Source organism: Orycteropus afer, unplaced genomic scaffold, assembly GCF_000298275.1.
Source record: "Orycteropus afer afer isolate SDZICR_OR568_19922 unplaced genomic scaffold, OryAfe1.0 scaffold00413, whole genome shotgun sequence".
Lineage (NCBI taxonomy): Eukaryota > Metazoa > Chordata > Mammalia > Tubulidentata > Orycteropodidae > Orycteropus > Orycteropus afer.
The window spans coordinates 2,087,428-2,103,324 of record NW_006922000.1 but is presented as its reverse complement, the minus strand read 5'-3'; the positions used below and the strand labels follow the sequence as shown (position 1 = coordinate 2,103,324).

The window sequence follows — 15,897 nt, the reverse complement described above, 5'->3', positions numbered from 1 at the left end:
GAAGGCATTTGACTATGAGGATGATAACAAATTATGGGTAGCATTGTGAAGAATGGGAATTCCAGAGCACTTATTCTACTTATGCAGAACGTGTACACATATCAAGAAGCAATTGTTCAAACAGAACAAGGGGACACTTCGTGGTTTAGAATCAGGAAAGTTGTGCCTCAGGGTTATATCCTTTTACTACACTTATTCAAGCTGTATGCTGAGCAGATAATCTGAGAAGCTGGACTATATGAGGAGAACGTGGCATCAGGATTGGGCTGTGTTTGTTCTGTTGTACATGGGGCTGCTGTGAGCTGGAACCACATTGATGGCACCTGGCAACACCAGTAACAGCGTGTAGCGGGGCTTTCAGATAAATGCAAGGAAAGGGCAGAAATAGCCTGTGGATGATATAAATGGCTCTGATTAATATATTGTTTTTGAGTGGTGCAATGGGTTAATATGCGCTGCTGCTAACCAGAAGGTTGGGGGCTTGAGTCCACCCAGAAATACCATAGAAGAAAAGCCTGGTGACCCACATCTGAAAGAATCGGCCACTGAGACCCCTGTGGGGCACAGTCTCCCCTGTGACACATGGGGCACCATGAGTTGGGATTGGTTTTAAATTGGCTATTTACCAACAACATTGGGGGAAGAACATGGAATGCTCTATCGAGGACTAATAAACTATCTGTCCATAAGGTTCAAATCAATTATTACCTTGCAGTGAGAGCATGTTATAGACAATAAAGGCATTGACAGATTTTCAAAACTTTTTGATTCATGCCATTGTTGGAATTAGGTGTCTGTGAGTCAGCTCTGACTCCTAGCAACCCCGTGTCCAACAGAACAAAACACTGCTTGGGCCTGCACCACCCTCACAATTGTTGGCTGTGTTTGAGCCCAGTGTTGCAGCCACTATGTCAGCCCATCTCATTGAGGGTCTTCCTCTTTTTTGGTTAGCAATCATGTCATCTTTCTCTGGGGACTGGTCCCTCTTGATAACATGTCCAAAGTAGTTACTTACTTTGGACAAATTATGCCTTAAGTACATTGCAAAATTAAACCCCATAGAATAAAATTTACTTTTCCATAGATGATTCTAGTAGAGTAACTATGTACTTCCACAGAATTTACAGTACATCAGAAGTTATAAAGAAATTGCTTATTCTAAGTCTTTTTGTAAAGCCGTAGTTTATTATATTTCAATTCATTGAATATAAACTCACTGCTGTTGAGTTAGATCCGACTCATAGCGACCCCTTCTTGGGTTTCCGAGGCGGTATCACTACGGAAGTAGATTGCCCAACCTTCCTTCCAAGGAGTGGCTGGTGGGTTTGAACCACCAGCCTTCTGGTTAGCAGTCAAATGCCTTAGGCACCATGCCACCAGAGCTCCCCTATTGAACATACATGTACTTTTTCAAAATCTTAATCATTTATACAAATTAGCTTAAGACTGGTAAAACCAGTGTAGGAAACTTAGGATGTTCAGATAAATAAGAATATAAACTGAGATGTTTCAACAAAAAGATGCAGTGCTGGAGGTCCTCACTGGTTCATGGAAAGAAGTTTGGAAACAGCTACCTGGCCAACTGACTGGAAGAGATCCATATTTGTGCCCATTCCAAAGAAAGGTGACCCAACAAAATGTGGTAATTATCAAAAAAGATCATTAATGTCACACACAAATAAAATTTTGCTGAAGATAATTTAAAAATGGTTGCAATAGTGTGTTGACAGGGAACTTCCAGAAATTTCAGCAAGAATCAGAAGAGGACGGGGAACAAGAGATGTCACTGCTGATGGCAGATGGATCTTGGCTGAAAGCAGAGAATACCAGAAAGATGTTTACTTGGGTTTTATTGACTAGCAAAGGCATTTGACTGTGTAGATCATAATACGTTATGGATAACGTTGTGTAGACTGAGAATTCCAGAACATTTAACTGTGCTCTTGTGCAACCATGACCTCTAAGAGGCAGTTATTCAAACAGAACAAAGGGATACTTTGTGGTTTAAGATGAGGGAAAGTGTGCATCAGGGTTGTATCCTTTCACCATACTTCTTCAAACTATGCTGAGCAAAGGGTCAGAGAAGCTGGACTTTATGAAGAACTAACAGTACATCCCTGGAGAGGGATGCCATGTTTGGTAAGGTGGATGGTCAGTGAACGAGGGGAAGGCCCTTAGCGAGATGGAGTGACACACTGGCAGCGGTGATGGGCTCAAGTATGGCAAGAATCATGGAGCTGGCTCAGGACTGGGCGGTGTTCCGTTCTGCTGTACATGGGGTCGCTATGAGTCGGAGACGACTTGGCGGCACCTAACAACAACACCAACAATGTACCCATACATGTGCCAGAGCAGACCTGTGCTCCATAGTTTCCAGTAGCTGGTTTTTCAGAAGCAGATTGCCAACCCTTTATTCTGAGGCACTTCTGGGTGCGTTCTGACTGGCAATCTTTCAGTTAGTAGCCCAGCCCTTAACTGTTTTTGCTGACCAGGACTCCATGAATTAATTGTTGTTGTTGTTAGGTGCTGCTGTGTACAACATAGTGACTCAGCAACCTTGTGTACAACAGAACAAAACACTGCCTGGTCCTGTGCCAGCCTCATGATCCCTGCCACACCTGGGCCCATCGCTGCAGCCACTGTGTCAGTCCATCTTGTTGAGGGCTTTCCCCTTTTTCACTGACCCTCCACTTTACCAAGCCTGATAGCCTTCTCCAGGGAATGGTCCCTTCTGACAATGTGACCAAAGTAGGTGAGACGAAGTCTGGCCATTCTCACTAAGTGCTTGTTATTGTGTTGAGCTAAGGAGCTGCCTTTGGTTTCAAGAGAGTCTTCCTTTCTGTTCTTTCCATGTCACATGTGTGTGACTTGGATATTCCTACTATGCCCATAATGACAGGCTCTATGACAGGGAAAGGGAGACCACTGGAAAACTGAAATTCTTTAATTTTATTCTAGTCTAAAGCTAAACCTTTTTAAAAATCTGAAGTTCCCCCAAATGGTCACTGTGCTTCCAAATTGTCTTTCATGAAACACAGTCAGTTTTCCAGTTGGGCATGGCATTATGGGGTGTAATTCTCGTATATGGAAGGCATCCGGGCTTCCCCAAAGGGAGGACGGTAACACAGTTTAAAGCTTCCGTTCCCCTGTTCCGCAACACAGAATGGACATGGAAAGGCACTGCCTTCTGCTGGAGGTCAGACCTACTGGTGATACAGGGGACAGCCAGCCAGCAAGATTGAAAGCCCATCTCACAAATCCTGGTCTAGTGTCACCGCAGTCTCACTCTGTATGCTCAGAATCCATCTCGTTGACCTTTATTCCAGGGGCTCAATTTGAATGAAGAATAGAGGGGAGGAGGAAGTGTCAAAAAACAAAACAGAACAACAACAACAAAAAACAACTTCCCTTATCCCTCAAGGTGCTTGATATTTTTAATTTTAAGTCATTGGGTCCAAATCACCTGACCTGACATCACATCCCATTTTCTTCCTTGATCGTGCAGAACAAAATAGCCCTTAGCAATCATGGAGTCTGGAAATTCAAAAAGTCAGGGCGTGTGCCAGCCCCGTCATAGCAGGCCTGGGCCAGCACTGAAAGGGGACAATTAGAAATCTGGCTCTATGACCATGCCAGGAGCTGGCCATAGGCCACCCCCACAGCAGTGGTCGATGGGACCTTGACCCATAAAGGCTCCGAGGTGGTTCTGTGTGTGTCCCTCTGTTAGAGTGACCCTGAGGCCGTGTTCGCCATGACTCTGCCAGATGACCACCAAGCTCACTCCAGGGACCTCCTGTGGGTCTGCATAGCTTAGCGCTGGGGCCCCCAGTTGGGGCCCTTTGCTCGGGCGTCAGCGTCTCGTCTCCCTGGAGCCAGCAGACACACTCTTCCAGCACCCTGCAGCACGATAGGTAGTGTTGCCGAGTCTCCTATTTGGAGTCTCCTGGGGGTTTCTGACTGCTAACCAGAGGGCTGGCGGTTCAAACCCACCAGCCACTCCTCAGAAGGAAGACTGAGCAATCTACTTCTGTAGAGATACCGCCTCAGAAACCCAAGGAGGGGTTGCTATGAGTTGGATCCACTCGATGGCAGTGAGTTTGGTTTGGTTTTGGGTTTTGGTGGTGCAAATGGTTAACACACTCAGCTACTAACTGGAAAGTTGAAGGCTCAAGTCCACCCACGGACAGACACCACACAGGAAAGACCTAGAGCTCTATATTGGAAAAGTCAGCCATTGACAGCCCTGCAAGGCTCGGTTCTATTGTGACCCACGTGGGGGTGTATGAGTCAGAACTGACTTGGTGATGGTTCGTTTTTGTTCACTGATGCTGAGGGATGGTAGAGGTGATGAGGTGTAGCTGGGAGAAGAGAGCATAATGGACTGAGGTGATGTTGGAAGAGTAGGGGCAGTGACATCCATGTATATGAAATGGGGGTGGCTGTCCTACGGGCTAGGGCAGGAATGAAGAAACAACCTGGACAAAGAAGTGGAAATACGAAGAATACAGCCTGTTGTGGAAGATAATGAGACCCTTCTCACACAGCCAGGGCTTTGTGATAAGGGAGGAGTGGACGATGGATTGGTTGGGAAGGTCTGGGGGTCTGAATGCCACAGACAGCTTGTTCCATAGTCTTTAACAAAGAAGCAGTCATGGCAGTGTTCTGAGCTGGAGGCTGGCCTGTGGACGCGGCACGTTCCCTGGTGGCAGTGCCCAGGATTGAATGAAGAATAGAGGGGAGGAGCCAGTGTCAGCGAGAGGCCAGCTGGGACCCAGGACAGACGCTCAGGTGTGGGAGACCAGGAGCAGAGGGCAGGCCTGGCTGGACGTGGGCCCGGGAGGGACTGTTAAGCACAGCAGTCAAGGAGGCCCCTGCCCAGGCGCCATGCACCCTCAGCGTATTGGATGTTGGTTGCTGGTTTCTCTCTCCATGCAGTGGTCACACGTTGTTGCTCCAGAAAAGAGTTTTAGCCATATTTTTTTCTTTTTTCTTTTTTGGTTCAGTCCATCAAAAATGAATTGAGGATCCAGCATGAAGTCAGTCCAGCGTTTTGGGAGCCTTCTTATTTCACCTTGAGTAGTGTGTGCATCACCTTTGAAAAGACATGTGTGATCAACCCATTGCCCACTGGGCTTGGCCTCCTCTCTGGAAGCTATTGCTGTCATGCAGGCACAACTGGGGTCCCGGGAGCTGCAGGGTGACTGCTCTGCACCAGGGTGGTGAACATGAGGACATCAAACCTGGCCCTCCATGGCGGCCCCATGGGCCATACAGCCAGTGTGCCCCCTGCTGGGGAGGCAAGACTGTCACTGACAGAGCAGGCAGCGAAGATTCCGTCTTTGGTGGGAGGGTGTGTGCCAGGGGTCCCTGTGAATACCCTGGGTTCGATGATGCTCTAGAGGGATTTGTAGGCCTCAGTGTGTACTGCTCACAGCTATGATTTATTTCAGCAGAAGGACACAAAGCAAAACCAGCAAAGGGAAAAGATGCCTGGGACAGAGTACCACCAGGGGCAAGCTTCCAGAGCCCCCACCAGTGGAATCACAGGGAAAAACAAACAAACCAAACTCGCTGCTCTTGAGTTGATTCCGACACATAGTGACCCTATAGGACAGAATAGAACTGCCCCATAGGGTTGCCAAGGTGTAAGTGTTTAGGGAAGCAGACTGCCTTCCTCATCTTTCTCCCACAGAGCATCTGGTGAGTTTGAACTACTGACCTTTTGGCCAGCAGCTGATTGCTTTAACCACTGTGCTACCAGAGTTCCTGGAATCAAGTGGGACATAGCTTAATTCCTACAGAAACTACTACTTACAGCATGTGTGAAGGGTGGCCTACCAGGGAAGCTGACTACAGACTCAGCACCCAAGTTTCTTCCTGGAGGCTAGTCACGGAGGCACCCTCTGCCGGGTGCCTCCCAAGCTCCCAGACTCCCAGAAGGAAAGCAGGCACCCAGCATCAACCACACTGTTGTCCAAACAGTTGAGGCACAGTGTTCAACGCACGTCTTTTCAGGGAATGAGGAAAGCCTTCTGAAAGCCAAGTTCCCAGACTGGCCAAGGGCCCACCTTGCAAGGAGCCTTTCTGAGGACAGAAGCCCTGGGCCTAGTCTGTTACATTATCCTTTCACTTGTTGAAGGTATTGATGGAGACATTTTCCAAATCCAGGAGTCTGACGTTAAGAAGAGGCCATGACTCCAGAAGTGAGAGTTGAGATTGGGGCAGGGGAGAAGGACTGGTTGGGGAGTCTCAGAGCCTGAAGGCTGACACTGGCCTCGCATCCTCATGCAGGAGACGTGGACGGGAAGGAGAACTTGAGTGGTGCATGAGGGAAGCAAGTGAGCAGGGTGGTTCAGAAAGGAGGAAACACTCAATATATGTAAAATGCTGAGAAAAAAACAAACCCACTGCCGTAGAGTCGATTCCGATTCATAGCGACCCCCACTGGGTTTCCGAGGCAGTAAATCTTTATGGAAGTAGGTTGCCCAGTCTTGCTTCCATGGAGTGGCTGGTGGGTCTGAACCACCAGCCTTCTGGTTAGCAGTGAGATACCTTTGAGGGTAGTCAGGAATTAAGGGATTGCAGAGATGCCATTGGGATGTCTTATAATAATGGGTACATTTATTTTTGCACTTAAGATTACCTGTACATGTCCAGCAAGATTATTTTCAGCCAGGGCCTTGACTGGCTTTCCTGCCCATCACACCTTTCTGTTTCCTTTGGATCACTGTATGCAGCCCCATTTGAAAATACTTTGTTGCTGCTGCATTTATTTGGTTTGGTGTAGGCTGCACAGCCAGACAGAAGTGGATGACCTTTGGAGAGTGTCTTGTCTACCTCGTGCTGCTATGACAGAAATACCACAGTGGATGGCTTTAACATTCTCTCACAGTTTAGGAGGCTAGAGTCAAGGTGCCAGCTCTAGGGGAAGGCTTTCCCCCTCTCTGTCAGCTCTGGGGAAAGGTCCTTACCTCCTTTCAGCATCTGTAGGCTCCTTGTCCCTTGGAGATCTGTGTGAGTCTTGTCACCAAATCCCCCTGGCTCTAGGAGGTTCCCAGCACAGGGACCCTGGATCTAAAAGACATGCTCAACTCATAGCTCTTCTTTCTTGGTGATACTGAGGTCCCTCAATCTCTGCTCGCTTGGTTAATCTCTTTTATATCTCAAAAGAGATAGACTCAAGATGCAACATAATCCTTTAGATTGTATCCTGTCTCACTAACATAACTGCCTCTAACCCTGACTCATTAACTTCATAGAGGTTAAGATTTACAACACATAGGATAATTACATCAGATCACAAAATGGAGGGTAATGACATAATATTGAGAATCATGGCGTAGCCAAGGTTACACATATTTTTGAGGAACTCAATTAAATCCATAACAGGAAACCTTAAAAGAATTTCCTGAGCATGACTCTTTATTTCCCTCTGGAAATTCTTTAGAACTTTGTTGGCTCTTGCTGAAAAATACTTCTGTTGGTTCATTTGTGAGGATTGTGTTTGCCATTCCATTAATCTCATTGCTGAGGGCTGGTGAAGAAGAAAAATGTAAGTTGTATGCCTTGAGTATAGACATCCCAAAGGGGTGATGGAAGTGTTTGAATACATTACTACCCCCTTGGACAAATACATTACTACCCCCTTGGACATCTCCCAGCCCCTGACTACTAGGTACTGTTTCTCCAACATTCAATTTCTCTGCTTCTGGGTTCTCAGATGCTAAAGGTGTACAGAGACTCTGAGATGGGTGACCCTTGTTTTATTGAGCCATGGGGACCAATAGTTCTTTCCTCTCCTTACCATAAAAATATACCAGAACTACATCTTTTTGTATCTGACCTTGAGTACCGGTTACCTGGTACAGGTAACTCCAGTGCCTCTTCTCTTGCCCTCACGGTGATTCAGAAGTAGGCAACCCCTGCATGGCAGAGGAGGTGAATGTACTGCTGAGTGCAGAATTTGTGGTTGCAGTTGCTTTGAGTGATGGGTGACAACGCTGACCTCATTCACTGCATTGAACTTTGGGAGGGTGACCATGTGCTGTGCTTGAGGTGGTTTTAAAATTCTCTGTCTCTTGTTAAACATCCCAGGGCTTCCAGCAAAAGTTCTCCTTCCACAGTAAAGAGATTGTGGCTATCAGCTGTTCCTGGTGCAAGCAGGCGGTAAGTTTTAGGTTGAACTAAAGCAAGGTGGGCTCACATTTTATGTCATCACAAGAGTTGATGTCTGTAAGCAGAGGGCTATCCTAACTTAACATACTTCTCTCATGTAGGATTCTTGGAAGAAGAAAGACAACTAGAAGTGTAGAATTGTAGCATGTATGAGCTGGAAGAAACCCTGAGATAAATTATCCCCTTCATTGAAGCCTGGCATCTGAGATGGAAATCCTGCCATGCTCCTAACCCTGGACCAAAGTCCAGGGCTTCTCACTCCTAGACCACGTCTCCCCCACCCTCCACTAGGTCCTTGAGAACTCATCCTGTAGGAGGGAGCTTCTGTAAAGCCCCACATGTCCTTAGACAGCTCTTGATCACAGAAGTTATGGCAACTCTATTCTTCTGTGTTTGGTAAAGCCTAAAAATTGATTTTCTGGCCTTTATTGAAAAGTTTGCTGACGCCTGCTCTCCTGTGTCCATTTACCTACTCTTTTGAATGAACATATGAATTGAGGTCTACAGTCACCCTGTTGCACAGCAGATGCCAAAAGGCATAGGGCTGTGATGTTTCAGCTCGGTTATAGGTTTGCAGGGAGACACCTCACCCCCTTGGCACACATCTGATTTAACTAGCTACATAGTGCCACTGGGCAGGAGCCAACACATTGATATTTCTGGAGGTCAACATTTTTTGCATTTTGGCAATTCTGTGAGGTCCAGTCCAACAATTTTCCTGGTATAATTTCCAAGGCCACACAGGCCAGGGGTACCTGCTGTCACTTGCTGGGGCCTCATTGTTCTGGAAAGCTCATTTCTTGCTGTGTTACCATCCTGCCACCACATCTCTTGTTCTTGGCCTTTATGTCTCCTTTTACTTACTTGTGACGTGAATAATCTTGGTGTTTCTTTTCAGGAAGCTATTTGCAGATATAGCTAGCCTGGTCCTTGAATGAAACTTTGTAACCTCAAGGCAACAACTCCCTTGTTCTGTGGCCAGGTGGCCCTAACAGTACTCATCCTGCTGGTTTCCTTGATCTGGGGATGCCCTAACTTGGGCATAGTGTCATTGTGGCTGTAGCTGCTCCTGCCCCATGGCGCCACCACACTTCCATAAGATGGCTTATCTAGGGTGAATTAATTTGGGAGCTCACTCTCACTTCATGGAAAACATATACGCTCTCTTTTCATTAATCTATAGTCCACGCTGTAAGACTGAAACACTAAAAAGACTGAATTTTCACTTGACTGTGAACTGGCTTTGGTCAATTCCTCATCTTAGAACTTCTCACCTTAAAGAAGGTGCTTTTGCGAGAACTGGAAATACAAATGCTTTATGACAATGTAGTGATGGATTTTATCAGTACAGGTAATCCTTTTCGGCATAACTGGTAGAACAAACAAACAAGTGGCCCTTGTTTGTTTTCTGCTCGGCAGAAAGAACATTGGCTGGGAGCTGGGTTTCAGGGATTAGATCCTGACTCTACCACGTGAAGGCTGTGCAGTCTTGGACATACCACTTAGGCTCTGGTTTGCAGGTGACTCAGGTATAAATGGAAAGAGTTGAAACAGGCAGCCTCTGAGGTCCTTACCATTAGAAATGCTGTGATCATGCATTTGGGGGATAATTGAACTGCTGAAAAAAAAATCAGATTTTTAATTGAGGTATTCAAGTAACATTTCTCTGGTAGATTTAATTGTTCACAGATCACAAATAATTGGTGGCAGGGGCATTATTAATTTCTATTAACTAGTATTTCATGCTTATTTAAATAATTAGTAATTAGCCAGTGGGTCATAAAGGATCTTGCAGACATGCAGGAGGAGGACACAAACACTCTGATTTGATAGTAGGATGAGGGTGACCATAGTGCCAGTTTTCCTGAGAAAGCTCTAATTAATGCCCATTGTCCTAGCCTAGTTATCATCAGTACTATCTTTTACTCTCAAAATTGTTCCTGTAAAGGTGATAAATTATATGGCCACCTTAAGTATAGTCCAAGTAGAAGTCAGCACTGAAATTTAAAAGTCACTATGGTTAAAAACTTAAGGTATGTCATTACCGTATAAATTGGATTTTTCATGTTCATTAGAAAATACATGTCACTGTGAGTCATCATCATTTTACAGCCACACAAAAGGTGGTTGAAAATGAGATTGACCCAAGGCCATTGTGGTGGTGGAGTTGGGATCACATAAGACCCTAACACTGAGGTATTGTTAGGACCATTAGCCTACATACATGTCCTCTTAAAAACAAAAAGCACTTGCGACTTGCCAGCGATGGCAGGGCCACTGTATTTTTTAGCAGGGAGGTTTGAGTTCATGGCCCCACAGCAAATGCAGCAGAAGCTTTGCCTTTGTTCTTTGTTCTCTTGGGGAGACAGCTGGCTCCTTTCCTGGGTTTACCTGGAAGGACTACCCAGAATGAATTACACCTAGAAAAAGGAGAGGCCAGGGCTGGGGCATGGCATCTGCTTATCTTCATATCCTTGTCAACATTATCAAAATCAGCCTTGTCTGTGACCAGAGGAAGTCTAGTGAAATGAAAGTTGTGGGCCGAAGTGAGAGTTAGTAGTACCCACCCAGATTCCAGCAACTTCATGTGCATTTCCCATGAAAATGTTAGCAGGCTTGGGCCTTGACCTACTAAAATGATCTCTTGTCATCAGTCATTATAAGTTTGTAAAGTGGAATGCATTTGAAATTGAGCCTCTAAGATTCTGGGTCTGAATTCTGGGGCAGTGATGAGAAGCACATGTCCTTAGTGTGTGTGCATGTACATGTGTGTGTATGTGTTCATGTGTGTGTATGTGTCCCCATATATGTGTTTATGTGCATTTTTGTAGATGTGCATGTGGATCTGTGTATATGTGCCCATCAGTGTATATTCATATGCATTTGTGCATACGTGTGCATGCATGTGCATGCAGTATGTGTGTGCATGTGTGTACCTTCCTGTCCATGTGTGTGTGTGCGCACGTGTATATGTACACAAGTGTATCTGTGTGTGTGTTTGTCCCTTCTCACTGTAGCATTTTCCTTTGCCTGGAATTGACTGGCCTCTTTTTCTCTTCAGTTTCACAATAAGGTGACCTGCTTCATGCTGCACCACATTGAAGAACCCTGCTCCCTGGGGGCCCATGCAGCTGTTATTGTCCCGCCCACCTGGATCATTAAGGTGAAGAAGCCTCAGGTAACTGCTGGGCCCCAGCACCGCTGGGCAGGTGCAGAGAGAAGGTCCCTGCTGCTGCCTGCTTTGCCTCGACTGGTCTCTGGGTCCCCCTGCCCCACAGGCCCCCGTGCACCTTCCAGGCTCCATCCCTTAGCCCATCACCTCATGTGCTGGGCTCCCTTGTGGAACCAGCCTCCTCACGCTGATGAAACTGGAGTCGAGAGCAGCAGGGTCTCCTCCCCGTCCCCGCGCCCACCGTAGTCTTCGGTGAGAACTCTGCAGAGCTTCGGTGAGCTCGAGTGGTGATGGACTAAGTCTCCCCGATCTCCTCTCTCAGCCTGGGCACCCCCGAGAGTCAGTGTGAGGGCAGCCTTGGTTAAGAGCACCATCACTTCCAGCCTGAAGGGTGGCGTGTGGGTCATGACCTTCCTAAACACACAGAGCCTGCTCGGAGAGCCACACTGTGTCCTTCCAGCAAAGGAGCACCACCCTTTTCCTGCCTCGGAGCGCTCTGTGTTTTCTCCTCATTGGACTTTCGCCTCTGGCAAAACTCTGGGAAATCTTGGTTGGTTCTCAGCAAAGTCAAGATCCTTGTTAGAAAACGTTTCTGCTCCGCACTATGCATCCTAGACAGGAAGCTCCAAGTGATGGGAGGCAGAGTTTCAATGCTGAAGGGTGGGGGGCTGCATCTGCCCTGGGCTGCAGGTACCTTAGGAAATCTTCCTGACTGAAAGGTGTGGAGGTCCTACTTTGTGTGGTTACAAAGATGCCATGCCACTTGTTCTCATTGGCTCAGTTTTGTTTCAAACTTGGTGCATCAAGAGATAGTGTCCTGCTTTGTGTGTTTCATGTACAGTTCAGACTTTGTGATGAGCAATGTTTAGGAGTAAACTTTCCAAGGAATATATCTTGGAGGCTCCTGGGAATTCTTTTCCAGAGGCAGGTATAATACGAACATATTACAGATTGGGGAGTCTAGTCGCCTTATTTTGGGAGCTCTGGTAGTGTAGTGCCTAAGGCATTTGACTGGTCACCAGAAGGCTGATGTTTCAAACACACTATCCGCTCCTGAGAACGAAGATGGGGCAATCTACTTCCATAGTGATAGTTCCTCAGAAACCCAAGGAGGGGTTGCTATGAGTCGGATCCAACTCAACAGCAGTGAGTTTAGTGAGTTTTAGTCCCCTTATTTTACATTTACAACCAAATGCCAAGAAATGCTCAGTGAGTTGCCCAAGGTGACATGGCAAGTTAGCTGTAGTAGTGTGGTCTGCAGTTCAGGTTTACCAACTGCCAGTTTAGTCTTATGTTTAAATCTGGTCAACATTTCCACTTGGCTTTTTTTTCCTGCTAAAACTCAAATAATCTCTTCCTGGCCCTTAAATGAATTGTTCATCCAGTTAGTATGATACCTTCTAACTGGAACCCAGACTGTATCAGGAAGGCTGCCAGACACTGTCACATTGCACCATCCTGCTCTGAACACTTTATAGTCACCTTAGGTTAAGATCAGGGAGAGCTTCGTGGAGGAGGTGGGCTCTGAGTCAGCAAAAGAGAGACAGCACCAGGCATGAGAACGCCCGGGAAAGGGCACTGTGTCCAGAGTCGTGCCTGCACTGTGAGACCAGTGTGACCAAAACAGACATTTTGGGGTGAGGATGTAGGAAGGATGGGCATGAGGTGCCACAGGTCTGGCGATGGTGGGGTTTTCGTGTGTGTGAACTTTGGCCTCACATAGCTTCCTTTAAGGAAAGTAGTGTTGGAATAAAACTAGTATCTCACAAGGAAACCACTGACAAGAATGTGGGGTGGCCTAAAACAATAAAACCCAAACTCACTGCCTTTGAGTCAGATCCGACTCATAGCGACCCCTCCTTGGATTTCCGAGGTGGTATCTCTACAGAAGTAGATTGCCTCATCTTCCTTCCAAGGAGTGGCTAGTGGGTTTGAACTGCCAGCCTTCTGGTTAGTCTTCAAATGCCTTAGGCACTGTGCTACCAACGCTCCTGTAGAATGGCCTAATGGTGTGCTATTTTGGTAACTGGAGGTAGACCAGTTAGGGCAATCAGAAGACAACACCACATTAAGGGGGGATTGTTAAGTTTACTTTTCTAAACTTAAAAAAAAAAAAAAAAACAAACTTCATTCTGAAAAACTGCCAGCACACAAAGAAGCAGGGGGACAGATGGACCCCACATGGCGTCAGCTTCTCTGTCACTCTTCATCTCTCCCCTGCTCAGCGCTCTTCCCTTTTTATTAATGAAACGTTCTGCATGCAGTTGTGAGACATGGTGCAGAGGGATCCCATTATCCTCCACCCAGTTTCCTCCATGGCAACATCCTGCCAAAGCCCAGTGGCTGGCACCAGCAGCGTACAGACGTGGACACGTGCAAAATCCAGAACCTTCCATCACCACCGAGGTCCCTCATGTTCTCCTTCATTGCCTCACCATGTCCCCGCCTTGGTCAAATCTACATTTTTATAATTATGTCATTTCAAGAATTTTATGTGGAAGGTGCCCTGGTGGTTGCTAACAGAAAGGTTGCTGGTTCAAACCCTCCCAGCAGCTCCATTGTAGAAAGACCTGGTGATGGGCTGCTGTATGGAACGTGTCTGCTCTGCCCTGTAGGGTCACTGTGAGTTGGCGTCAACTCGACAACACATGACAGCAGCATCAGACGAAAGAAACCATTCTGAGGTTGCCTTTTTCACTCAGCCTGGCTGTTGCCTAGCTCTTTAAAGTGAAGAAAGGCAAAGATGTCTCCTTGAAGACTATAAGGTGTGCCTAAGCCAAGCCATGGTGTTTTTAATCACCTCACATGCATGTGAGAGATGGACAATGAACAAGGAAGACTGAAGAAGAGTTGATGCTTTTCAGTTGTGTTGGCAAAGAATGCTGAAAATACCATGGACTGCCAAAAGGCCTAACAGATCTGTCCTGGAAGAAGTGCAGCTGAATGCTCCTTGGAAGCGAGAATGGCCAGACTTTGTCTCACCTACTTTGGTCATGTTGTCAGAAGGGACCATTGCCTGAAGAAGGCTGTCATGCCTGGTGAAGTGGAGGGTCAGCAAAAAAGGGGAAGACCCTTAATGAGGTGGATGGACACAGTGGCTACAGTGCTGGGCTCAGGTATAATAAGGATTGTGGGACTTGCACAGGACCGGGCAGTGTTTCGTTCTGTTGTACATAGGGTAGCTAGGAGTGGGAGCCAACTCGATGGCATCTAACAACCCCAGCAGCTCTAGAGGGTTCACCCAGGTGATTGTGTATCTCAGTAGTGTGTCCCTTTTTATTGCTTAGTCATTTCCTTACACAAACACATCAAGGTTTAACTGTTCAGCTTTATTCGGTTGAAGGCCATCTGGCTTGTTTGAAGTTTCTCGTTATTATGCGTAGAGCTGGTGTACACTTTGTGCACAGATTTTTGTGTGAACATAAGTTTGCATTTCTCTGGGATAAGTGCCCAAGAGTACAACTGCTGGATCATAGGACAATCACAGGCTTAGATCTTTAAGAAACCGTCAAACTGTTTTGCAAAGTTCATCCCGCCAGCAATGTGTAAATGATGGGGTTTGTCCACATTGTCACCAGAACTTGCCAGTATCACTGTTTCTTCTTTAGGCCGTTCTGATAAATGTGCAGTGCTGTCTTGTTGTGGTTTTACATCTCCATTTATCTAATTGCATTTACTTAAGTTTATTTATCTAACGGCAAATGGCATTGACCATTTTTTCATCAGAACGTTCCAAGATGCTGTTATATGCAGTAGGAGGTCTGAAGGCCAGCTGGATGTGATCTGTGTCCACAAGCCTCTACTCCTAAGTCAGTGGGCAGAGTTCTTGTGGATTCTGGAAGACGGATTCAGACACATGTCAATCCCTGAGGATTCTGGAAGAGCGATTCAGACTCATGTCAATCCCTGATAAAAGAAGGGCCTTCTGCCACCTGGTCAGGGGTGCCGCTTTGGTGAGTGAGCATCTTTGGGAAGAAGGGGACAGGCAGGTTGGCCAATCAGCCATGGTCACATCTAAAAGGCAGAGATTGACAGGCGCCACCAAAGCAGAAACACAGTGGGAATGCCAAGCAGGACTGGAGCAGTTTCCATCCTGGGGTCAGGATGGTGTCGAAGGATGTGGGTGGTGTCAGGGGAAGAAGGATGAGGAAGGAGTGATGTGAGTTGATGGAACCTACAGTGAACACTTCTTGTCTGTCAGTCTGTCGTTCCATGTTGCCTTACATGTTGCCGTGAGGCTGGAGACTGTGCTGCTGGTACTGCAAATACCAGTAGGGTCACCCATGGTGGACAAGCTTAGCAGAGCTTCCAGACTAAGAAGGACTGGGAAGATGGATGAGGCCATCCCTATGTGCAAAACTGGCCTGTTCTATTATAAATGTTGTTGTTGTTGTTATGTGCCGTCGAGTCGGACCCGACTCATAGCAACCCCTCCTTGGGTTTCCGAGGCATTATCACTACAGAAGTAGATTGCCCAGCCTTCCTTCTGAGGAGTGGCTAGTGGGTTTGAACCGCCAGCCTTCTGGTTAGCAGTCAAGTGCCTTAGGCAC

At 46.7% G+C, this 15,897-nt stretch overlaps 1 protein-coding gene across 1 annotated transcript in view; it reads left to right on the top strand.

Annotated features, from left to right (window-relative positions):
- The window catches only part of DGKI (diacylglycerol kinase iota), a 380,807-nt gene that overhangs the window by 73,513 nt on the left and 291,397 nt on the right, over positions 1-15,897 (top strand). The window contains exons 9-10 of the mRNA XM_042782691.1: positions 8,095-8,166; positions 11,237-11,353. Of these exons, the coding sequence (XP_042638625.1) occupies positions 11,261-11,353 (93 nt within the window). The 5' untranslated portion in view covers positions 8,095-8,166; positions 11,237-11,260. The remainder of the gene's footprint in view (positions 1-8,094; positions 8,167-11,236; positions 11,354-15,897) is intronic.